The 26515-nt window shown below is 43.6% G+C and overlaps 1 protein-coding gene across 1 annotated transcript in view; it reads left to right on the plus strand.

Moving 5' to 3' along the window:
- Positions 1 to 11516: 11516 nt before the first annotated feature.
- The window catches only part of GASK1A (golgi associated kinase 1A), a 35819-nt gene continuing 20820 nt past the window's right edge, over positions 11517 to 26515 (plus strand). The window contains exon 1 of the mRNA XM_048511465.1: positions 11517 to 12037. Coding sequence (XP_048367422.1) covers positions 12035 to 12037 — 3 coding nt within the window. The 5' untranslated portion in view covers positions 11517 to 12034. The remainder of the gene's footprint in view (positions 12038 to 26515) is intronic.

A 26515-nucleotide genomic window follows, 5' to 3' on the forward strand; every position in this document is an offset into this window, starting at 1 on the left:
ATTGCAATGCTCTTCAAGGGATATATGGGGAGAGACAGTCCTGTTGGTGAGTAGCAAAACCTTGGACCTGATACAGTATCTACTTGGAGCCTATGTAGCTGGTTGAACTGGTGCCTGCTATGGGTCCCTGGAAGGACCCTTTTGCTCATTCTGCTTTGTTTGGAACCTCTTGCAAGAGGCATAAATTGCATGAAATTTCAGGAAGCTTTGTAGGACATGCATGGACACCATGTTGTTTTTAAAAAACCAGTGGGGGCAGCAAAGAAGTGAGAAAGGGTTTCTCCCTCAGCTCCTGGGGGCAAAAATGGCAGCAGCAGTGGTCAGACTTTGTTGCAGAGGAAAATGGCAATGTAACTCCTTAAGCTGCTCTTATTAACAAACCCTCCCCCCAATTTTGCATTCTTACTTACTCAAGACCTCGGCCTTTTCTGTGTGAATTGTCTATAAAAAATCCTCCCACCAAATGCTAAGGGGTTTTTTTCTTTGAATTCCACATGTTTTCCCCTCCATTTGGTTCTGGAAATGTTTTTCCTTCATTTTTCCTCCATTGTTTTTTCAATCCATTTCTGAATCAGTTTCCCTTGAACATGTGATCATGTTGAAACAGTGTTTATTTCTATGGCACATTGAGCATCAGGCCCTTAACACACCCCCATGTTTTGCACAACCTCCCCTTCAGCCATCCATTTTTGAAACACGCTTTTACTTTTTTCTCTTAGCTACATCAAATTAGTGGTGTAACATTGAGGCAAAGATAAGAAACAGGCGACTGGATCAGCTTTGCCAATTTCACCTACAGCTTGTGATGTTAACATTCCAGCACAAATAGAAAAAAGCAGGGGGGATTGGATCATTTTTGTCAATTTCATATCTAATTGGCAAACTAACATTAAGGTGAAGGTGAACTGTGTCTGCAGTTAGAAGTGAGTGATATTGAAAAAGAGATTGCTGCAGTAAAGACTGTGTGTTACCACAACTTTAATTGGACTGAAAAAAGAGGGGTTTTTTGAGGGGGTGGGGTTGGTGGGCTATGTGTTTCTGTTCCTTCAGATAATGCCCGTCTCCAGCAGGCTTTTTGGCCTCCATTTTGTGAAGGTATTTCTCAATAATAGAAATGGAGGTTGAGACATTTTTTTAAATTGCCCCTTCAATGTAACTGACTAGAGTGCCTATGCAAAAGAGAAAAAAGGGAAAGAGTTGTTCTTTTGCATCTTGAATGACGTCTCACCACTATTAGGAATAATATATTTTAGCAGTAGGAAATGGAATAAGTACAATTGAAGAGACAAGGGGAAAAACAATGGAGGGAATGGATGTGTGCAGAATATCACAGAAAACATTTCCAAGACACAAGATTTGACCAGTGAGAAAATCTGCAGTAAACTGTGCATGCGGAAAAAGCCCTATTCTTTCTAGCTTGTTCTTTCTCAGGACAAAATGTAGCCCTCTTCTATGTCATAGGTTGTGGTGACCTAGTTTTAAAATACTAAAGACCCTGTTAGGAACTGCTCTAGATGTCTTGTGGCACAAAAATACTGTGCTGCTGTGTATGTGTGACAGAGTGGGAACTTATCTAGCCATTCTTTCTATTTTTTAAAAAAATCACATACTCTTTGTCCAAGTGGGAGAATTGTGCTATCGATTGCCACTGTCACCAGCACAGAACAGTAAGCTGTTGTCTTGCTATACACTTCAAAACACTCTTTAGAAAGTCAGACAGCAAAGGGTGGTTTACAGCTGTTTGATATTGATGAAGGCTTGGCAGAATCTTGGTGAAAATTTTGGCTCTGAAAGTGAAGTAATCCTGCTTCTATTGTAAAAGTTTTGTTGAATGTTATGTGTTATAATAGACCTCTTATCTTGGGGCATTTTCTGTGAAACTCTGCTATGTTTGATTGCAGAATATTGTGTGGAGGAAGCAGCAGTCACAAACTGAGGTGCTCGCGCTTAACTAGAAACTATTTACAAAATTCTGGGAAGATCCAGGGTAGAATCTAAGACTGCAATCAAATTTTAAAAAAATCTTATTCCTAATTGTCTGGGGCCCTTCTCTTGTATTCTTTTTTAAATAACTAAAACTACACATCACAACTAAAACAATGCATACATCTCTGTAGAAAACCAGTCACCATAACATTAAAAACTACTTAAACAATTAAACTAAAAAAGAAAAAAACTGCTTGACTTCCCACTCCAAACCCATTGCTGAATTTATCTTTAATATTGTACTGTTACTATTAATATCCAGACCAGCATTCAAAAAAGGAAAAGAAGCTATTCAAATTTCTATTCCATTTCATATAAAAAACAGAGTATAACCTTATCTCGGTAATTCTTTCTTGGAATTAAAAGCAATTTACGTATAGATTCTTCACTCCTTGATCATCCTGACGTGCTAGTTAAATACTTACGACTGTTGTCTGACAATCTTCTTTTTAAATATCTAGCATTCTACCCAGTTTTACTGATCTTCACCTACATTTCAAGTGTTTCACTGGATGTTTTTAAATAAAGTCTGTTTTTCTTATCAAATTCTTTGACATTTGCTGAAGAGGTGATTTTCTGTGTCTGTCCTTTATATTTAAAAATAAGTCCTTCCCATTTGAGCCAGGTGCATCTTATTTGTTTCTTCAGCGCATTCACTAGAAAAGTATGCTCCTTTTGCTTCTGCAGGACCCTCAAGGGAATGACCTTCATGATGATGATGTCTTTGTAATCTATCTTAAACGGTGATTTGCAATGGGCCTCCATAATTCAATCTGCAGTGTCTTTTACATAGAAGAAGATAATAATATCTCTACACGGTCCCTGTGATTTTGGATTTTTGGAGTTTGTATGCTTTTTCAATCTTTGCAGCCATCTCTTGTTCTTGTATCATAAATTTGACCAAGATTGAGTAAAACTTTTTTTAAGATGTTGGCCACTCTACCTCAGTCTTGTCTGCTCTGACTGACCTGCCTTTCCAGGCTGTAAAGAAGAGAGGCTTCTTTTCCCCTATCTGCTACCCTAACATCCTTTAGATTTCAAGGATTTATTTATTTTATTGGTTTTATATGCTGCCCTTCCCCTCAAGAGCTCAAAGTGGCTTCCAACATTTCATATATGTCGAGCAGCACTTTTCTCCAGAGGAACTAATCTCTATTATTTGGAGATTAGTTGCAATAGCAAGAGATCTATAGGCCCTATCTGGAGGTTGGCAACTCTACAGGGATTGAAGCTGATTCCTTCTGCATGTAGAAAACATGTTTTAGCACTAAACCATGATTTCATCCCACAGATGTCTGAGGGAAAGCTACAGATGATCAATTATTAAAGATAGGACAGTCTGCACATGTTCAGATTTTATGCACTCCAAACATCACTGGAATTCAAAGAGGCTTTGAATGAGAACAAGTTAAGCCTCAGCAAACCACAAGTCACTGATTCTCGCTGAAACCCAAGGTTTTCTCAAAAGTAAAATCTGCATTGTGATTTGGAGAGATATTTAAAATCTCATATTTATTAGGCACTCAAACAAGTCTTACTCATTTAAATTGTCACAGCTTGAGCTCTGAAAAGGCTGTTTTGTGACTGGAAAAGCAATTTGAGGCTTTTCAGTATGCACAGTTGGATTAAGCCATTGGAATGAGTAAATACCTTTGAAAGGTATCTTGGCTGTGTATCTCCCACTGCCGTATGTTTGTCTGAGTCATAATCATAAACAAGGGACAAAAGAAAGATTTGAGACATGCAAAACTGCTCTAATTCAGAAAATATATAACCTTCGTACAGATGTTAGGATAATCACTAGAACAGCAGATTTACAGGGAAAGAAGATTCCAGAGTATTAAACTGCAAAGGTGGAAGAAAAACATCTATTTATACAGGTGTTGGGAGACCATTTCTATACTAGAACTAGCCTTTTATTAGAGGTTATCCACAGTTTCACTACTATAGGGAACCTGTGCCACCTTTGTTGGAATCGGTCTTTCTAAAACAAGACTGAAACGGCAAAGTTGCCTAAAAATATCCATGAAGGTTTGGTCAAGCTTCAGCAATATTAATTTAGGGCAATGAAACCACGTGGCCCTTTATAGGGTACCCAGGGTTGTATCTCGGGAGCATCAGAGGACAGGTGCCGCACATGGTGGGGTGGTGGGTGGTGGCAGGAGGTGGGTGAGGCTCAATTGCCTGAAAGAGACATTGTGCATGTCCCTTTCCCCACAATTAGGCTGCTGCTAGGAGGGGGGAGGGAAGGGAAGAAGAGTTACTGGACCCCAGAGTGAAGTAACAACCCTTGGTAAGACAGAAGCTGTAGCTGTTATTTGAGCAAGACTATGGCAAGTGATGAGGAGAGGAAGCTAAAGGTTCCTGAGGAGATATTCAAAGATGTCAAGTTCTGAGCAGTGGGAGACATAGACCCCCAGGTAACCTTCTTTGGCCTTGTTAGTCTCCCTCCTTCCTCCAGCTGAAGCACCCTCTGCTGTTCTACCAGCAAATCCTTCCAATTCCTTGTCTTCCTGCCCCCCTTCAACGACTGTGTATTGGCAGTGACTGTGGTAGGCTTTGGGTACACAAGACTTGGGGGGGGGGGGCAGTGCTAAGGGCACATTCTAAAATGCTCATGGGGGATAGTTTGAGGGGCTGTTGTCGTATAGTGATTTACAATTCCTGATGCAGCTCCTGCCTTTTGCTCTGCTAAGGCACAGCGAGCACTGTATCTGAATGGGGAAAAGTGGAAGAGGACAGGTTCTTCTCGCCCCCACCAACTTTAAAACTGGGAGTTGTGTTATGCTTGGTTTTGTAAAAGGCCACAAATAGACCTGCTACCTCATCTGATAGGTTTGGCTTTCCCCCAAGAGCCTGCTTTTACACCTTGAGAAGTGGCGGGGGGGGGGGGGATAGGATTTGTTCATGTGTGTTATGTGCCACTGGCCAATTACGCAGGGTGAGGTCCCTGTGACTTCAAAGAGTATTGGCCGTTGAGTCTTTAACTGGAACTGTATTTTTTATATTATCGTGTATATGCCAATAAAGGCTTATTGAATTGAATTGAATTGATTGGCCGTTGAGTGTTTCTTTGTTTTGGTTCATGTTCAGCATTATTACCCACTGCCCTGTTTGCAGTGAGGCAAGCATTACCCATCAGCTGGCTTTTTGCTTGAGTCCAAGGGGAGCAATGTTTTGTGAGTTCTCTATCATGCATGCATGCTTTAATTTTTAATATAATCTTTAATTTCATCTTTAATTTTATCAATAGATTGATATACTGACACAACAAGGCAAACTATTAAAGAAAAGTCTTAAATACAGCATCTGTACAGTTTGCCTGAACACTGATTGTCTTTTGTGGTGAAAAGTGGGGGGAGGGGGAGTAATGGCCATGTGCAAACTGCAAAACCACAAAAGGACAACGTGAACTACTGTGCTAAACTCCCCAGGTTCAAGATTGTCTGCCTCCCGATGTGCTGTAAACCCAAGCATCAAGACCCATGGGCTTTTCCTAGTGTGGTTTGGAATTACTGATTGCTTATGTATAAAATGACAAGACTGGAGATGTCCAAATTTGTTGATCAAAGACAGGGGCAAATTGGGTGTTTGGACTGATTGACTAATATGATGTTTACATTTTTTTAGTGTTAATATCAATGTATTGATCATGTTTCTATATTTTTTAGTGTTAGTATCAGACAATATGGTTATTTAATCTTTTTTTTATTCTAAAGATGTGCAGGAGCAGGGAGGCCATGCAGCCTTTTAAAGCTTCCATCCCTTACAGTGCAGGGAGCACTATAAAGAAGGGGGATAAAGAAACAGCTGAAAAAAAAAACAGCCACAGCTCAGACTTTTGCCTTTCGTTCACCCCTGTCGAGATGAGACAAACAGGTTTTGTCTGTTTCTAGGCCAAAGATGGTCTGCAGGTGTCAGGAAATCTGCTGTGTTGTATCAGGAACAGAAGGAGGCAAGGGAATAGACAGTCTTCTGTTTGACTTAGCCTTTTTGCACCTTCCTCAAGCTCAGAATAACTGATGGAATTCCTGGAAGACCAAAGGGAGCAGCTTAGTGGAATAACCACCAGATGTTTCCAGCTGGCTTCATTGCTGACTTGCATCCGGGCAAACATGAATTCTACCTGGAGGGTTTGGATGTTTGCAGGAAGTTTCCAGTGGTAATCAACTTTTTAAAAAATTGGTAGCTAAAAAGGGTTTGAAGCAGGAAAGACAACTCCCAGAAGCCTTTGCATACCTTGATGTGTGTTTTTTTTTTAAAGGTTGGGATCTTGTGGACTGAGGTTTTGATTTTCCTTTGTAATAAACCCTGGGTTGTAGATGCTGAATACCATTCCTGCATCATGGAACACAAAAGTGGGTTCTGGGAATTTCCTCCTGATATCTGTCATAGCATTGCCAGATCCCCTTGGCCAGTGGTGGGGAATGGGGGCGGGGTTGGGTTGCCAGATCCAAATTGGGAAATTCCTGTATTGGATTCTGGGAAGGACAGGAACCTCAGTGGGGTATAATGTCATAGAGTCCACCCTCCAGACCATCCATTTTCTCCAGGGGGACAGATCTCCGTAGTCTAGAGCTGAGCTGTAATTCCAGGGAACCTCAGGTCCCACATGGAGGCCAGCATCCCTAGTCCAAATGAAGCTCAGATGTAGGTTAGTAGGTTCTCCTCAGGTCCTGTGTGTACAATGCCCTGTTCAGATAAGGACTGTCTCTCATTGTCTGCAGCTGATTATCAACACATCTATGATGGACAGATAAGGTTCCTCCTCTCCCTGGGAGCATCCAATGAAAGCTGACCGAATGTTGGGGAGGGAGCTGAAAAACAGCAATTAAGAACAGCACTTGGGAGTTGGCAGTTGGGGAGCTGAGAGGGAAAAGGAGGATTGGTTCCCCACTCTGGGACATGGACAATATGCCCCACCAAACTTTCCCTTCTCACTAGACACAGTGTGAAACAGACTTGAGAAAGGGGAGGGGTATAAATCCAAACTCTTCTTCTCTTCTGTATGGTTCATGTCTCTCAGCGCACAATGCAGCAAGTCCTCAGTTTCATTGTTGTGCTCCGGTCTTGAACTCTTCATCAAAGGATGAAAGGGGAGGTCCAGAATGTACCACAGAAAGTGACAGCCTCTAGAATTTTCCCTGAACTCTTTCAGCCTTCTTGTTCCCATGAGTTGTGTGGCTTTCTAATGTTTTGTATCAGTTTCTGAGGTCGTGTTCATCAGATGTCAGAAATGCATTCTTAATATCTCTTTGCAGAAAGAGCAGAATCAGGAGAGGCTGTGCATATCATGGTCATGTCAATCACTATTCACAGAGGCAGCATATCTTCATTCTCTCAGCGGGAATTGTTTGGAGAGGAAATTGCATATAAATGGAAATACTTCAAAATAGGCAAAGAGAAAGGAAATAAACTGAAAGGCTTCCAAAACAAAACAAAGATGAAACACCAAGAAGCAAACTGTTCAGCTCTGCTAAAATCCTACCCCAGGCAATCAAGTATGTTCATTTGTTTTACTTTTTCTTAAGGTGCATGTTGAATAAGGCCCAGTGAAAATTAGGGGCATGACAGTTACAGAGCGCGCATATTTGGACTAGAACTAGGTTTTCATGTGATGTGGTTGTATGAACATTCACCTAGTATATTGGTGGTGGCATCTCTCAACAAGACTGGTGCTGTAAAAGCAGCTAAATGTGAGTTGAGAACAAGAAGTTGGGGTCAAGGGTTGTCTCCACATGGAGGTTTTACTATGGACTCCCCACAACTGCACTACTTGTGGGGCAGGAGCTCCAAATGACATCATGGTGCAGTTGTTGCAAATCTCCCAGTTTTCCTTGGTTTTGCTGTGTTTCCCCCCAAAACCTGTCTTTGTAGCATTTTCACCAAGAGTTTAGACTGAAAGCAAGTTTGGTGAGACCATGAGCAGGAAAGTGAGGGTTTATATACTTTCCCCACCCACATCCTGTTTAATTTCTCCTAGTACCTGCCACTCCATTATTGGAGGGTTGTTGTTTTTTGCCATTTTTTAAAATCAGTAGGAGGTAGAATATAACTACCACTTTAAAAAAATTGGGGGCAAAATGCACTCCAGTGTCGATAATGGGGAAGGGAAATAGAAGAAAGAATGGAGAATCCTCCCACCCCCCCTGCCCCCCCACTATGCAACAACTTTATTGCCTCTGAGAATGTTTCTGCATCCACAGCAGCAACAATAGCTCAAAGGAGAATTATCCACATGCGGAAGCCACCTTAGGGAAGCCGATATGCTTTCTCGATCATGGTCATAACAGAAATATTACTTTTAAATTCTTTCCACATGTCAGCACTGCAGTTGCAATAATATCGGGAGGGCGTGACAACAGATTATGGCTGAATCTGGTCTATGAAGTCATTTTTTCTGGTCTCCAAGGATAAAGTTTGATGCAGCAGGACACCATGTTTGTTTGTTCTAGTGTATCTGCCCTCTTCTTGTCCAGAAAGAGGGGTGGACCTTTATTTTTGGTATGTAAATAAAATTAAAATGGTTAGGGATGCTGAAGTTATGCTTCCCCAAAACTCCTTGCTTCACTGCTGTCTCTTGCTTGGCTTTCCATTTATCTTAATGTCCAGACCTGAATATCAGAAAAAAATAATAAAGCAGTGTCTAAAATAATGGGTGCACTTTCTCCATTGTGTTCCCTTTCTCATTCTACTATTTCTTTCTTTTGTTTGAAAGATCAAGGCGAAGTTTACTCATTTGATACTTGTGGTTGCATCATGATTGGTTGCTTGTTTTTTTTTTGGCAATTAAAAAAATCAGTGTACATATATTCACATTTATAAGCAGGATGGGGAAACTTTAGAAATTCCTACAGAATTCTAGTTCAGTAATTCAGAAATCCAACACTTGAGAAAGAATTCAGGTAAGAAGGCTTATGATCTGAGCACTCTGTGATAGCAGCCAACAGAAGAAAATGATGGGGAGTGAGTCTCCAGAAATATTGATACATCAGTTATTATATATGTTGTAGACTAGAGTATGTGTGTTCAGTGCCATCAAGTCTCTTCCGACTTATGGTGATCCTATGAATTAATGACCTCCAAAATGTCCTATCGTTAACAGGCCTTGCAAACACAGGATTGTAGCTTCATTTATTAGGCTGATCAATCTCATCTTGGATCTTTGTTTCTCCTGCTGCCTTCAGCTTTTCCTAATATTATTGTCTCTTCCAGTGACTCTTGTATTTTAAGGTGATCAAAGTACTATAGCCTCAGTTCAGTCATTTAACTTCTAGAGAGATTTCATCTGGAACTCACTTAATGGTGTTTTTGGAGCAGGTTTGCCAAATCCAGGTTGGGAAATTCCTGGAGATTTTGGAGGTGGATTCTAGAGAGGGGAGGGTTTGGAGAGGGACTTCAGAGGGTGTAGTGCCAATGCTGCCATCCCCCCCCCCCCAAAAAAAAGGATCTCTGTCACCTGGAGATCAGTTGTAATCCCAGGACATTGGAGATTGGCAACCCTATTTGGGCTGTCCATGGAATTAGTAAAACTCTCCTCTAACACTTCATTTAAATGAAAGTTGATTCATTTCACACCCACACATAGTAATGGGGAATACTATGGTATGAATTATCTTGATCTTGGTTGTCAGCAACACAGCTAAGACAGAACAGGTTAGGTTCCCTCTCTCCCTGGGAGTTTCAAAGGAGAGTTGACAAAATGTTGGGCGGGGTGGGGTGGGGGAATGTTGGACTGGGTGAAACTGTGGAGAAGAGCTTCTTCCAGTGGGCTGAAAATAATCAATTGATAACCAAAGGATTCTGGGTGAAGGAACAAGACCGCAATTCAAAAGTTCCATGGAAGCAAAACATTGTAACTTCTATCTTTCTTCAGTGTTAATATCATAAACAAAGTTTACTTCTTGTTTTGTTTAACACTATGGGCTGCATGTCTAAGGCAAAGAAACACACACACCATTTAATATCTCAATTTATATATACATTACAGGATGTGAATCAATGGTGGCAGCATGTGACTGAAACAGTGTTTAAGCTCCCAACCCCTATAATTCTGTGTGAATGAGGGCTTGTTATAAAAAGGGGATGGGCTACTCCATCTGCTGATCTCTCCATGGGAGAGAGAGAGAGGACCTGAGAAGGGAAATGGTCAAGGCTCTATATTTTAAGAGAGACAAGAAGGCTGGTGAGTGTCACATCCTGATGCAATGATATCCTGATGTACTTGAAATGTGGAACCTGAGAGAGAGAAAGAGGTTGAATAGGGGGTAGGCACTCTGTGTGAGTGGGGAAAGGAGCACCACAACATTCTTACACAACATCCCCCCTCAGCTCGCAGCAGCCAGGAAATATCTTCTCTGGCTCCTCATGGCTGCTCTTCCCAGTCTCAACATCCTTTTGATTTCTTGGTTGCATTTTCCTTTTCGGTTGATGATGGTGCCACCACCCCAAGTGAAAGTCCAGCCTTCCACATGATAATACCTTCAGGAACCGTGATAAAGTCTGCCTCTGAGGCAATTCTGTGGTGGTCCTCATCGTGAAATGATCATGGAGGGATGCAATCGTCTGAAACTTGTATTGCTGCACAAATATGGAAAAAGATCTCTACCAATACACACACACAAAAGCAATATGTGGGTGCATAACAATGAAGACCTGCGTATGCCAAGGAAGTATGGAATTTCCAGAGAATTGTTGATAAAAGACCTGGTGGTGGCTGCATTAAATTAGTCTAAGGTAACAATAGTGGTTTTTAAAAAAACATTTACTTCATTTCTACACCACTTTACCCTGACCTGGGTAGTCCAGGCTAGCTTGATCTCATCAAATCTCAGAAGCTAAGAAGGGCTGGCCCTGGCTAGTATTTGGATGGGAGACCTCCAAGTGTACCGGGGTCATGATGCGGAGGCAGGCAAAAACAAACTGCCACCGAAGGTCTCTTTCCTTGAAAACACCAAAGGCTCACTGTAAGTTAGTGGTGCCTTGACTGCTCTTTCCACCACCATAGCTCACCATAGCTCTTTCCACCACCATAGCTTACCTTTCATCCCAATGGGGACCCAGAGTGGCTTACACTGTCCTCCTCTCCTCCATGATACCCTCACACCAACAATCTTGCGATTTAGGCTAGGCTAAGTGACTGGTTCATGATTATCCACCCAACTTCCACGGCAGGGTGGGGATTCAACCCTGGGCGTTCCAGATCCCAGCCCGACACTCTAACTCTACCCCCATATTCACATTTATACACATCTTCAGACATTCTAGACTTTGCGTGCCACATGCACAAACTACAGCTGTTCCGCCTGGGCTTTTTGCAACCTGACACATGTTGTGTTCCTCAAGGAACTTGGGCGCTTTCCAAGAAAGGAGGCGCCTGCAGTCGTTTGGAGGGAGTTGAAGCCCCAGACATCCCCCGCCCCCACCCCTTGAAGCCCCCCAGACATCCCCCGCCCCCACCCCTTGCCTTGAAGCTCCCGGGCTGCCCTCGACCCTTGCAAGAGACGGCAGCGGGGGCTTTTATTGTGACAGGAGCTTCAACAAGTGGAGCCTGGCTGGAGCTGGCGCGCTTGGCAAAGGCAGCCCTTGAAAGTTGGGCTGGCCGCGAGCGAGCGAGCACGGAGCCCCTTGGCGTCAGCCTCTCCTTCGCCGGCTCGCAGCAGCCAGGAAACATTTGCAAGGCGGGCACTAGACCGTGGGGGGAAGTTTAGCCCCGGAGGACCCCCGGCCGGGTCGGGTCGCGGAGTCCAGAAACTTCTGGGGGAATCATGAGCAGAAATCATGCGCGGGAACCGGGATGTCACCTTCGACAGGTGACATCTGGTTGCCGTTAACAAAAGGGAGAAGCCGAGCAAAGGCGAGGGCAGGAGGAGCCCCAGGGCCAGGAGGGCTCAGCAGCTGGCTGCTTTGGGGAAACTCCAGCCTGGGGCCGGCTGAATTGGGTTGAGGGCGACAACTGTAAGAACAAAAGGGCGGAGGGGACCGGTCTGGTGGCTGCTGCTGGTGTGAGGTCAGGAAGAAGCAAACCAGGAGAGCCATCAGTTGGAATATGGTAAGACTGGCATGCTTCAGTTCTCCCTTTCTGTGGGCATCGTGGGAGAAAAATCTGCCAAAGTCAGAAAATCCCACAGGGTGGTCACTATCTAGGCTGGGGCTTTTTCACTGACGGTTCCCATTTCATGGTCCAGCCTTCTTGAAGTTGTTAGGGAGGCTTCTACTTTGAGACGATTCCACAAGTTTCCCAAAGCAGAATTAGGGACGAGGACTCCCAATAATGATACCTGATTCTGAATGAAGGACATTGGTTCATTTTTAACAACTTTATATTGTTTTATGTTGTTTTCATTATCTCCGTAACCTGCCTCGAGTAAAGATGGGGTGAAATTGTGGAGCAGTGTAGTGTTTTGGGTCTTGGACTAGGATCTAGGAGACCCAGCTTCAAATTCTCATTCTGTCCTGGGAGCTCACTGGTGGCTTTGGGCACTCTCAGGCTAACTTACCTCATGCGGTTGTTGTGAGGATAAAATACTGGCGAGCAGAACAATATTAGCTGCTTTGGGGATAAAGGTGGAGCATAAATGGAGTAAATTGATAAATGCATGCTTTAAATAAATAAGGATAATGTATTGTCGAAGGCTTTCACGGCCGGATTCAACTGGTTGTGGTGGGTTTTTCGGGCTGTATGGCCGTGGTCTGGTGGACTTTGTTCCTAATGTTTTGAAACAAACACCAGGACAACTTCAATAAGAAAGAAAGAAGAGATGTTAAAAATTAGCAAAGCCTGGCTCCCAGTACTTTAAAAATGGACTGATAACCCCACCCGCAATACAATGCACTTAACCACACCTTTGCATAGCAGGTTCCACCCAAACACTTAATGATTGGTTCCCCATCTGGGACATGGACAATATACCACACTAAACTTTCCCTTCTCACTTAGACACAGTGTGAAGCAGACTTTTCTCTGTGATACACCTCTGAAGATGCCAGCCACAGATGCAGGCGAAACGTTAGGAACAAAATCCACCAGACCACAGCCACACAGCCCGGAAAACCCACCAGAACCAAATAAGGATAAATTTTTAATGGGTAAAATTGTAAATGCGCATGGTGTGGAGGAAGTAGAGAGAATTTTAAAAAATCATTTTCCCATGTTAGATTATTTTATGAATGTGCACACCGACAATAGTATAATAAATAAAGGGATGTGTTTTCTGCTTCAGGCAGTGATTAAGAAGGCAGGCTGCATTTTTGGTTGCTTGTGTATGTGTAAAGTTCTCCGCTGACTTAGATGACTGCTCCTGGGGTTTTCAAGGCTTATAGAGGTGGTTTGACATTGTCTTTCTCTGCACAGCAACCAGGGCCTTCCTTGGTGGTCCTTCCTTGGTGGTTAATACCCATCCTGGTACTAACCAGGGCCAACTCCACATAGCTTCTAAGATCTGACAAAATTAGCCTCACCTGAACCATCCAAGTCAGGACCCTGTTGCTTATAAGGGAGGTTTAATCCATGATTCTGGTTTATGTTGCTCAAACTCTATACCAGTTACATGATGGGGTTGGAACATTTCCTTCTTAATTGTGATTGGAACTGGGACATTCTAGCATCTAATTCTGAAGCAGAAAGCTACAACGACAACTGATCCTTCAAAAAAAAAAGCCCCCCCCCCTTACTTTTTAGCATTTTACTTTTAGTCTCTGTGTGTGAAGTGCTGTCCAGCCAACTAATACAACCCCACATGGGATTTTCAAGGCAAGAGACTATCAGAGGTGGTCTGCCATTGCCTGCCTCAGATACACCAGACTTTTTTGTGGGTCTCTCATTCAAATACTAATCAGGACAACCTTGCTTAGCTTCCAAGATCTGACAGAATCATGCTAGCTTGGGCCAACCAGGTCAGCGAAATAGCTACCCAAATGTATTTGGCCATGAGAGCTGTGAAAAGATCCCTGGGAAATCTGGTACCCTTTGCTGATGGCCGTACTTCTGGGACTTGACACGATTTATTTCTTCAGTATCCTGCCCTTCCTGCAAAGAGTCCAAAGCTGCAGTGGGTTCTGCTTTTCCCACATGCACACCATATTAGCCTTCACAAGAACCACACAAGGCTCTTTATCCTTCACACCAAACTGGCACTGAATTGCCAACATGGGGAGTTGCCCCGCAGTCATACCTGTAGAAACAGCAGAGTGTATTCCAACATGTTACAAAAAAAATTCTGTTCTTCTTAGTGCTGACAGTTGCACATGATTTGATCATTGAGGACCAGGGCATCTTTTAAACCACCCCTTGCCTTCTGTTTTTTGTCTTATTGTTTATATTAACAATCAAATATCCTTTCAAAGTTGCCCTCGGTCCAATACGGGGTGGTGCTCATGACAAGGTTGTCAAAGGGCAGGTGACAGTGAATGTGGAAAGATGAAAGAGGGGTCTTGTTGTGTCTTTTTGTCTGGCACAATCTTTCATGGGGGTGGGGTGCATGTGGGACTTCTTTTTTTAAAAAGAAAGCTTATGCTGGAATGAAATGCTCATCTTTAAGGTATCCCAAGATTCTTGCTTGCTGGCTAACACAGTTCCCTCTCTCAAATTACTGTTGAAGATGTGGGAAGGAAATTGTTTGCAATGGAGAGTGCAGAGAGTCTCTCCGAGGGCAAGAATGCTGAGCTTGATTTTCTTACAGAGAATTGTAGGACTTTTGAAAAATGTGCAAGGTTGCACTTTTGAACACTGATGTAAACACATGGTCTGCATATTAAATCAAGCCATAATGTTCTTGGTGCTCTTAAGGGAACCAGCCCAAAGCTGTCAGCTATCCAAATCAGTTGCTTGAGAAAGCTTTAGTGAAAGTGACCATCTTGGGACAAGTCCTTACAGCACATATTTGGGTAAATGGATGAAGCACATGATCAGATCACTGCTCATAATTCATGGCTCATGGACGTTACCCAGTGCTTCATATCACATCCTTTTCTTATCAACAGAACCAGTGCCTGGCTCAACTGCTTTTTCCAATAGAATGAGGTTCCTCTTTGCTTCTTTCCCCCTTGTTCCCCCTTCCCCAAAGAAAACCCAACATCAACAATGGCAAAACAAATGCTTATCTGCTCTGCTGCTGCCATGCAGAAACATAAATGGGCTCTGACAACAGAGTCCTAGGCAAGTACCTACAATCTAACCAGGCTGGCTGTTTTTAGTGTTCATTCCTGTGTCAGAAAATCCATGGATATGCTGTGAGAAAAGGATACAGCCAGTGATCCCAAGGTTTTATGCACACGCTTGTACAATGCTTGAATGATAGTGGACACCCTAAATTTTAGAAGGGGCAGGGGAGGCACAATTTTGATTTTCTACATTTTATTCCACAGAGGGCATCAGAGGAACCAGCTTGCGGATTTCATTAAGAGCCCATTATTTGAGGTCTGAACTTGGACATTGCTCTATAGCAGTGGTGGCGAACCTTTGGCACTCCAGATGTTATGGACTTCAATTCCCATCAGCCCCTTCCAGCATGGCCAATTGGCCATGATGGCAGGGGCTGATGGGAATTGTAGTCCATAACATCTGGAGTGCCAAAGGTTCGCCACCACGGCTCTATAGTTTCCTGCAACAGCACTTCCTAATTTGGGTTTGCTTCAGCAAACTGACAAACCCACAGCCCACTTTGAAACCACGGGAGTCTTAAAACGTGGTTTGTTGACTCAGAGGAGCAAGCCATGCTGGGAACTGTGCCATGGAAGAATATGGCGAATATGCTATCAGGGCCAACATACGCAACAAAGTTGGCAAGAAGGGAAAGAACACACTGGTTTTCACTGATAATGTTCTCTTGGGCATGCTGCTGACCTTTTGCTATTTTGGCCATTTATTGGTGTACTAAAGGTTTTCCCATTGGCAACTCTGTCTTTGTACACTGGGCATCCTCTTTGGCTCTCCCAGCAAGGCTGGGCTAGAGTGGGAGTGGAGAGATACAGAAATGGGATAAGGCAGGGGAGTGGGGATTTTAGCATTAGTTGGGAATCTCGCTGGAAAACAGTCGAAACATATATGAATGGGAGCCACTGGAATGTGGTGACTCATTCGGTATCAGCAAGGTACGTGCAAGTTGAAAAAAATGCAGATTGACCAGCGGGATGAGAACCAGAGCCAGTATGGTGTAGTGGTTAAGAGCAATGGAGTCTAATCTGAAGAACTGGGTTTGATTCCCCACCCGAGTGGAGGGCTCTTATCTAGTGAACTGGATTTGTTCCCCTGCTCCTACACATGAAGCCTGCCGGGTGACTTGGGCCAGTCACAGTTCTCTGAAAACTCTCTCAGCCCCACCTACCTCACAAGGTGTCTGTTGCGGGGAGAGTAAGGGAAGGAGTTTGTAAGCTGCTTTGAGACTCCTTACAGCTGAGAGAAGTGGGATATAAATCTAAATGCTTCTACATTTTAATGGAGGGTTTGCTCCAGGCTCATCTTCAAAGTAGTCCAAATTACTTAGCTTAGCCCAGGCTTATCAGAGCTTGGGGGCTAAGCAGGATTGGCTGTGGTCAGTACTCGAATGGGAAACCACCCGGGAAGATGAAGGTTGTCATGCGAAGGAAGGAAATGGCAAAGCGCCTCTTCTCATCTCTTACCAGGAATGCCCTGTAGATAAGTTTCCCATGAATTGGTTACAGCTGGGTGGCACCTTCTTCTTCTTCCTCCTCCTTTCAGTTTCAAACAGCAGCACTTTTTTTTTAAAAGAAAGGGGGTGTCCACTCAATTTTGCCATGCTGTCTGCCACCTTCTGTGTTTTCCCCAACTTGGCTACACAATTTCCCAAAACCTGATTTGGTAGCTCTTTCTTGAGGGATTGTACTCAGAGTTTTGTCATAGTGTGGATGGGAAGAAACAGATCTCCTCATCTCCCCACCCACATGCAGTGCCGTTTCTTCCCCATTTCCCCTCACACGTACCATTTTTCCTCCCCAGCTTGGGTTGTCAAACTCTAGGTGTGATATAGAGCTCTCCTGGTTTTACAGCTGATCTTCAGACCACATAGATCAGTTGCCCTGGAGCACAGGTGTCAAACTCGTGGCCCTCCAGATGTTATGGACTACAGTTCCTATCATCCCCTGCCAGCATGATGCTGGCAGGGGCCATGATATAGTCCAACATATAGGCCTGAACTACCCTGGAGGAATAGCTTCCAGAGTCCTTCGGGTATATCCTGCTGAGGTCCTTCCTTTCTTTAAACTTGCCCTTCCCGAATCTCTAGGAATTTCCCCACCTTGGAGTTGACAACCCTGTCTTAAATTATCTATCCCTTAATTTCAAGAACAGCCTCCCCCTCCCCAAAAACCCTTTCCCTTAAGAGATTGACATAAATCGAAAGGGCAGTTCAGCTGTTCTTTTAATACCCTTTAGAGCTCTAAGTATGTTAATAAATTCCCCTCACAATTCTCCGCTTGCAGCCTAACTTAAATAAATCTGGTTCGTATGCAGCAATTTCCCTTGCCCTTAGCAAGAAGGCCCTTCAGCAGCGGAGAGGGGCACGCTGGCGCTCTTGGAGTGTCTGCTACATTCATTTCCCCTTTGGGAGTCATTAGGGGAAGGTGTGCTGGAACAGTGGCTGTCTTCTCAGCTGCTTGGCATGCAAATGCTGGAAGGGACTAAGGAGGCGGTGAAATCCAGGCATCAAGGCAGGGCGATTACGGTTTAGAAGCACTGAAAAGGAGAGGAGGGTATCTGGGAGGGGGAGGACATCCTAGGGGCATATTGCTGGCCCCACTGAATGACAGTATCAAACATAAAAACCTGATGTGGACTTATGCATTAAACTGAATTCCAATTCCAACATTAAATAGAATCTGAGTTTCAAAAATGGATGCTAGTTCCCTTTCAGTTATCTCAGTACCTTGGCACTCAGGTAAATGATGACTTCTGGGACTCAGGTAAAGGACTGCATCTTGCCCAGGAACTGGGAAAAATACAGCTCACTCATTTTTCTCCTCTTGCAGCATCATAAGCAGAAGAAACAGAAGACCTTTTTGGCCATGACGATTGGAGGTATCCAGCTGTGCAACCAGGAATGCCTGTTCCCTGCCGTTTTCCTAGGGTTGCCAAACCCCACCCCGGCCACTGGTGGGAAATGGGGTGTGTGTGTAGAGTTGCTAGATCTAGGCTGGGAAATTCCTGGAGATTTGGGGGTTAAGTCTGGGGAGGACAGGAATCTCAGTGAGGTACACTCAGAGGCAAAGCGAGGGGAAACTGTGCCTGGGGTGCGCACGTGCCCTGCATCCCTGTTGCAGCACCGCTCGCCCCAGAACACCCCGGCCCCACCTCACCCCCTCCATGGCCCAGTGAGATTTCTGATTGATTGTTGGAGATCTGACTGGCAGATTTTAAAAAATATTACTTTGCAGCAGCTGCCATCACAACACAAGGATCTGCACTGTGTTACTGAACGCAAACTATTCATTTTGTGACTGGCTCCACCTCCTGTGGTAGCCATTTTGTGGCAGCCATTTTGTTACTGCACTTACCATAGCATGTTAGAATTTCAAATGTTCCTGTAGACTCAAAAAGATTGAGGACCTCTGCTGCAGAATCCACTCTCTGAAACTCCCGTTTCTTCCAGGGGGATGGAGCTCTGTAGTCAGAAGATAGTTGTAATTCTGGATCAAGACCTGGTCCCACCAGGAGGTTGGCAACCATAGTACACTCTATACCAGAATGGCAGTCATGAATATCAGGAGAGCTATGGGCTGTGTGTGTTTGTGGTATGCACATATGGATACTCACAAGCATAAAATCTGAAAATATCCAGTCTGACATGGCATCTTTCTCTTCCCTTCTTCTCAAACTTCATTAACAGCATCCTGACAGCAGTTCACTTCAGACCTATACTACTTCTTCAGTTGAAAATTCAGGGAAGGGGCTTAGAATATCTCTGAGAGGCACAGGTCACACAAAAACTTGCTTTTCTGAAAGTAAATGAAGATCAACAGGAAGCCAGTTCCATTCCTTTTGAGGAAAGTCTTTTGAGGAAAGTCTTTTGAGGAGGGACTTCCACTGCTCATTTCAGTCTTTTTCATCTGAGATGTCTTGGAATTTTGAAAAAGTATACTTCAGATCATGATCTTCAGGAAAAAAAGGTTTGGAAACCAGCCAGATCTATGAACCAAAACACACTGAAGACAACTTGACGATGTCCCATAACAGATAAAACTTCTCAGCATACTACAAATTCTTGAGAGAAGGTGGAAAATCTATTTGCATTTTCCTGTATGCATCTTGAAATTCAGACACATTAACAAAAGTCCCCTTCCAGCCTCAGATAAATTGTTAAGGAACGTGAGAAAATAGTAGCCTTGGAGAGGGTGAACTTTATAACATTGACTCCTCTGAGGCACTGCCTACAGTTACCACTTCAGGGCTGGGAAATACCGGGATAATTTGGGAGTGGAGCCGGATGGTTTGGTTTGTGGAGGGAGGACTTCAATGGGGTATGATCAGTGGTGGGATCCAAAAATTTTAATAACAGGTTCCGATGGTGGTGGGATTCAAACAGTGGGGTCGCCGCACACACGCACCTCCAGTTCCTATTGGGCAGGGAGATTGCTTTAGTAACCCCTTCTCAGCACTCAGAAAAAAATAGTAACCACTTCTAGAGAAGTGGTGAGAACTGGTTGGATCCCACCTCTGGGTATGATGCCATGGAGTCCACCTTCCAAAATGGCTAATTCCTCCAGATGAACTGATTTCTGACATCTGGACATCAGTTGTAATAGCAGATCTCTAGCCACCCCCTGGGATCTGGCAAACCTCCACCCACAACCTGGAGTTCCCCTGGAGGAAAAAAGGCAGCTTTGGAAGGTGGATTAGATGGTATACTATAGATTCTAGCTGAAATCTCTCCCCGATTTCCCCCTTCACAGGCATTGCCCCCAAATTTTCAAGAATCTCCCAGGTCTGAGTTGTTAGCCCTACCTAGGATTAAAGCTACAGCCCTAGTCAAAGCTCAGATCTGGAAAGCATGATCATTCAGTTACTATGGGCTGGATTGAACAATCTTTCTCCATGGCTACTTCTACCTGGAGACACCTCTCTGTGTAACTCATACTTGTGCTGCAAGTACAGAGGCAATTGCTTTGAAAGCTCTGAAAAACTGATTCTTCGAATTATGGGAACCCCCTGGACAAATCACTGTGAGGTATGGAGGGGTGCTGTAAAAAGGAGAAAGAGTGTAGCATTACCTGCACTTTTGCATTAATGGAAACATTTCCAGAAGGAGAGCCAGGAGAAGTAACATTGACCAATTCCCCCTCTTCACAATAGCCCCTTGTCTCCTGTCATATTTTGTTCATGGGTGTCCCATGATGCTGAGCAGCAGCTTTCCGGGCACCTTCGCCTCTCAGCAAAAGATGAAGTGGGACTGATCCAGGTTCACAAGCAGAAGGTCTTTTCAATCCCATGTGATCATTTCATTCATTCATTCATTCATTCATTCATTCATTCATTCATTCATTCATTCATTCATTCATTCATTCATTCATTCATTCATTCATTCATTCATTCATTCATTCATTCATTCATTCATTCATTCATTCATTCATTCATTCATTCATTTATTAGGCTTTTATACCGCCCTGTCCCCGAAGGGCGAGTTGGGGTGAATTTCATTAGGGGAAGTGAGCTGCTGTTTAGGAGGTATTAAGAATTCTTTACCCTATTATGTACTAATGGTCCCATTTCCCTCAATGTACAAATATTAAAACCAATAATTATTTCTGATGCTTTTATTGGTTTTGTCTTAAGGCTGATAGAAACATTTGGCTGTGGCCTCTGAGTAGCATCCATGGGTTCCTGAATGCCAAAGGATAAACACATGAAGTTACTTTACTCTAAACCAGTGGTGGTGAACCTATGGCACGGGTGCCAGAGGCGGCATTCAGAGCTCTCTCTGTGGGCATGTGCACCGTCACTCCAGCCAAAGGCGAAGCTGCCACGGGAACATTGGAACAAATGTCCTGGGTGGCTGCCGTTCAGTCATGGGGGGGGGGATCCCCACCCATATCCCTCCTCCCTGATGCCGCGCTCCAATCCCCGCCCTGCCTTTTAAGACAAAAGATGTTAATGTACGAGTTGTTTTTTCTAAACTAAAACCTCAGTATTCAGGTTAAATTGCCGGGTTGGCACTTCACAATAAATAAGTGGGTTTGGGGTTGCAGTTTGGACACTCGGTCTCCAAAAGGCTCGCCATCACTGCTCTAAACCAATCTATCTTATCCTGATCTGTCTTTCAAGGTCAGTGTCATTTACTCAAATTGGCAGGAAATCTCCAGGGTCTCCCATCATTGAATGCCGAGAGTTTTAAACTGGAGATTCTGGGAGTGAACCTGGAAACTTCTGCTTGCAAATTGCATACTCTGCCTCTGAGCTGTGACCCTTTCCTGCATGGATGGTGGATAAACACCAGATATTTTACAAGCCTCACTCAAATGTATGACCCACACCTTACTTACAGGGAATTAGTTCTCATTTCCAGAAAAGGAGCTAAACTATTTCTCAACTGTTCACACTGTCAGTCCAGTTGTATGTGGTTTTTGCATTAGGCTGAATTTCAACCTTAGTATAAAACATCAGGCTGTCCACAGATGCAATTGTCTTGGGAGGGGAAAAAATGCCAGCACCATTTGCTTGTAAAAGCAACACTATTTTTTCAGTATCTCCACCATCAGCTTTTGTGTCCACCATCATCCTGTTGGGTTCGTGTTTAAGTACCAAGAATGTAAGGAATTCACTTTCAGTAGTATTTGTTTTACAAAATATTTGTTTTACAAAAGTTTGCTGTAAAGTTTGATGACTTTACTCAGAATCATGCAGGAAGAGGGAAGCAGGCCACATTTTGATTGATGGGGTTTGACTGTGAGCAGCAGAAGAGATGTGAGCCAAAACTTGTCACTATCAAAGCAGAAAACGTAACATGATTTGAGCAGAGAATAGCAGATTTTGGGAGAAGTGAAAGTGATATGATAGAAACATTTCCCCAGGAATGCCGACCCAACGGCCTACCATCTTTGCTGAACAGGTTTGTTTGAAGTGGTTCAAAACTGCAAAACCTGTTTGGCTAGAGATAACAATGGGACAAAAGAAATGGGTCTGTACACTGTGGGTGACTATCATCTTCACAGCAAACTTAGGAAAGCAGGGGTAATTTGTTTTTTTAGACCTCACATTTCTCCCCAGTGAACAGTAAAGTACCTTAGAACTCTGTTCTCTCCTCCATTCTATCCTCTCAACAACAATCCTGTGAGGGAGGTTAGGCTAAGAGAAAGTGACTAAGTCACCCAGTGAGCTTCCATGGTAGAGTGCAGATTTGAACCTGGATATCCTAGATCCTTGTCTGAAACTGATCACTGCAACTCAGGTCTTATTATTTGTGTGTACATCCCATTTTCTGTCTATGGCCCGTTATGCATGCAGTGCTCACCCTGTGGCTCTTTTCTTCACAGAGGTGTTTCCCTGTGGTTTTCTGTCCTAACTAGATTAACCTAGCTAAATTACTCGCCATTTTGCCAACCCACCACTTCCTTGTTCTCTCTGGGGAGGTTGCCTGTTGCCTTTGTTGTTGTTGATGCTGCCTGTGGCTTAGTATTAATTTGCCAGATCATTGAAGTTTTCTCAATTTCAGGGTCTCTCTCTGCAGTGGTAGACCCTCGATGTGTGGGAAAAAAATCAACCTTTTCAGTCCTGGAAAAGTGGGAGAAACTGTTGTTGTATGGGGGGAGGAAGGCAGAAAGAGGGGAGAAAACCCAAAGAAAGCCAAATACGTACTGAGTCCCTTCACTTTCCCACCATAAGTGTAAAACTGAGAATCTGACCCGAAAATAATATATGCTCACTGCAGGGCAGACCACAAGTGCATAAATGGCCTATGTAGGACACATTCTGTTTTGCCAGATAAGGAGATCATATAAAGAATATATAGGTCATATGAGCTGTTTCTTTTGTGTGCACTTCCATTCTTCAGAAGTCAGTGGAATTTAATTAATGAGGGGGTTTATTTATATTGAGGTTTTTTGTTGAGCAGGTTTATTTTTTAAAATGTTCTGGCTCTCAGTTACACGCTCACACATTTGTGTGTGTGTATATATATGGCTTTCAAAATTGCATGTGTTTGTGTATTTGTGCACATGTTATTTTAAAACATGTCTTTCTAATCTTGAGGATTAGAAATTGTTAGCTTTTTAATGGTTCTGATTCTGGGTGGAAATACCCCAGATTTTTATAATGTGTTCAGGTTCTTCTATCTGTTTAGCACCCCCCAACCCCCACCACCTTCCCCATTGCTTTGCAAAACAGAGGATGAATCATAAAAGTTGTCTGATTTGGTGAAAAAGGATCCTTGTGTGTGGATATGAAAGGTGAGCACGTTTACTTGCAGATAAGCAGGCTACCACCCGCCAGTCAGTTCTTGTTGAATTACAACTGATCTCCAGACTATAGACATCAGTTTCCGTGGAGATAATAGCAACTTCAGAGGACAGTTCATTGATTCTAACTGTGCCATTCAAAGGAGGGGTGGAGGGCTGAAGCCACATTGGAACCAACAGAAGGGTTGCACTGATGCTATGCCACTGGCACTGGGCATAGTGTCATAGATGCTGGTGCAGAGAGACTTACCCTGGCACTGGTGTGCTGTGACACAGGAACCAGGAAGTGGCCTTCCACACTGTTGCTCCTGTGCTGCCGTTCCATTGGTGTTCCAAAGGACTTTCAGCCTGGGAAGCATCCCCTACGCTGGCAGCCGACTTACACCACCAAAAAGTGTGATGTAAGTTGGTGTTCCCTATGAGATTTTTCAAGGAGCCAGGTTTTTTTTTTCTGCTTTCCCACCTTCCGCGCCACCTGAAACCCCTTTGGTGTGCTGTTGTGGCATTGTTCCCAGCTGCTTCTCTATCACCACCACCACCCCTTTGGATTGGGCTGCCCCTGAAATTAATTTCCAGGTGCCCCCCTCCACAGGCATCACCCCCAAAAATCTCCAGGAATTTTCCTAGTTGGAGTTGGCAACTCTACTTCCAGTGCTGGTCCCACCCTTTCCAGAACCTTCTCCCTTTTCTGCCAGTGGATTTACTTGTAAGTAACTGGCCCTGATTCCTGTCCTTCTTTTGTCTAGTAACCAATGCACACAAAGAAGAAAAAGCCACAGAACTTACCAGGGAAAAGAGGGGCATATTTGAGAGAGCTGTCCGCTCCCCATCCTGGATGCAATAAGCAAATGCTTGGGTGGTGTGTTTAAAGAAAAGAATGTCCATACCTCTAAGGAGGCCAGCAGAGGAGCAGACAAGGAAATTAATAGCAGATTTTTGGCACAGGCCTTGTTCATAATTTATGTTGGATGTGTTTTTTCATGATGCGAAGCTTTAGTTTAAAGCAGAAGTCATGGATATAATGTATTATATTAAGGAGGGACCTACAGGAGAAAAAGGTACAGATGGAGAAGAAAAATGAGAGAGATACTGAGATAGGGCAGGATTTCATACTGGTGGACTTGCTAGATTCTGAATCTCCAAACTTGCGACATAATGTGACTTTACTAAAGACAACACAGAAAGTTCTAGAATATCATGCTGAGATTTCTGATGTCTGCTTGAGCAATGTGTTGTATTAGTTATTGGTAGGCAACAATTCAGTACTTAGGCCAAGATAGTGAGAACAAGAAACACAAAACTATACAATGTGTGAATAAGGTTGCAGTCTGCTCATTTGAAATGTCTAGCCCTGAAACACTGGAGTATTTTTTAAAAGACCACAGAACCCTACGTTCAGATTTCAACATGGCTTCAGGTTAACCTGTGTGTGCTTGCGGCAAGCCTGTTGCATTCCAAGGCCTTCCAAAATTGCCACCAGCCCACAAAACTTAATTTGGCTTTTGGCAGAAGTCAGCATAAGACCTTAATCCCATGGTACATCTCTCTTGGGTCTGTCCTGGGTTAGGTCAGCAGATACATCCTGGGAGAATCTGTGTGGCTGAAGTGTGTGTAGTCCTTATTCGGATGCTTCTCACACCATTTTCTGGGCCTGAAATGGCCTCGTGGAGTATTATTTTCCTTGTTGCAGAAACATAGGTACCAATGAAGCCCCCAGAGTCCCTCCAGAATGTTTCAAGTCAGAAAAAATGGCCCAAATGGAAGACTGAAGGACTCTCTCCCTTTGGAAGTTAATTTGATGCCACTTCATTCCCTGAGCTCAGGCTGGTCAGATGTCCTGTTTTTTGAGTCCTGTCCTCTAAAATGCTTGGGCTCTGCATTCATCCCAGTAAAATTTGCAAAACTTCAGTGTGCTGAAGAAGTTTTAATAAACCTGTGAGTGGCAGGGTGTCATTGAAGGAGCTGAATTCTGGCACTGTAGTGAGCTGTATTTCTATTTAAATTAGTGATTATGTGTAACTTCACATCTATGAATATAAGCAAGCAAATTCAAATGTTGTCCTTTTTTTGTCAGATGGCCACCTTATATGGACTGCAAAATAAAGGGTTTTGAAAAGATGGCTGTTCCTTCCAGAAATAAAACATAAAGTGGACTGCAGGTTAAAGTGAGGAAGAAATTTCTCCTGCTTCAGAAATGAAACTCCCATGGCCAATAGTTTGCAGAATAATACTGCAAGCAGGAGAATCTGGTTCCATGACTCAATAAGAAGCGAAAACATGTGCCTGTTAGTGGTTCTCCTACAAGAATTTACAAGGAAGTTATGTTAGGCAAGGCTCATGTTTACCAAAGATACACTTATTGGTGCTGCTGAATAACCACATAAAATATCTTCTTCCCACAAATGAATGGGGGCAAAGCCAACGTCCAAGACTCCACAAAGTTGAGTGGCTGTCTGTGTTCGGGTCATCTCAAGTCCATCTGTGTCTTTCATTTATTGCCAGATGATACACTGGAATGGTTTGTATGTCATTGCTTCGTTAAAGGCTGTTGTTGGCTGTAAAGCCAGAAAGAATCAATGCAGCAGTCAAGACATAAAGCTGTGAACCAGCAAATCTGTGTTTCAAATGTTGCCTCTACTATCACTCATTGTTGGGTGTGATGGAAAATTCCTTCAAGTGACAGCCAACTTATGATAATCATGTAGAGTTTTCAAGACAACAAATAAACAGTTTGTTATTGCTTGCATAATGACCTCAGACTTGCTTGGTGGTCCCACATCCAAGTACTAACAGGGCCAACTGTGCTTCGCTTCCAAGGTCTGATGGGACTAACACAGGCTATCCAGGTCAGGTGATTAGATGGCTTCAAGTTGAGCTGGTAGCTTCCAGATGCAGCCGTCCTCTGCAATACAGTGGTTGTAAGGACCCACACACACAATCCTTTGGATTCATTATTTGTAGGGTTGCCAAATCTTGGTTAGGAAATACCTGGGGATTTTGAGAGTGGAGCCTGGGATTTGGGGAGAAGAGGGACCTCAATTGGGCATAATGCGATAGAATCCACCCTCCAAAATAGCCATTTTCTTCAAGGGAACTGATGTCTGGAGATCAATTATAATAGCAGGAG

Source organism: Sphaerodactylus townsendi, linkage group LG11 (assembly GCF_021028975.2).
Source record: "Sphaerodactylus townsendi isolate TG3544 linkage group LG11, MPM_Stown_v2.3, whole genome shotgun sequence".
NCBI lineage: Eukaryota > Metazoa > Chordata > Lepidosauria > Squamata > Sphaerodactylidae > Sphaerodactylus > Sphaerodactylus townsendi.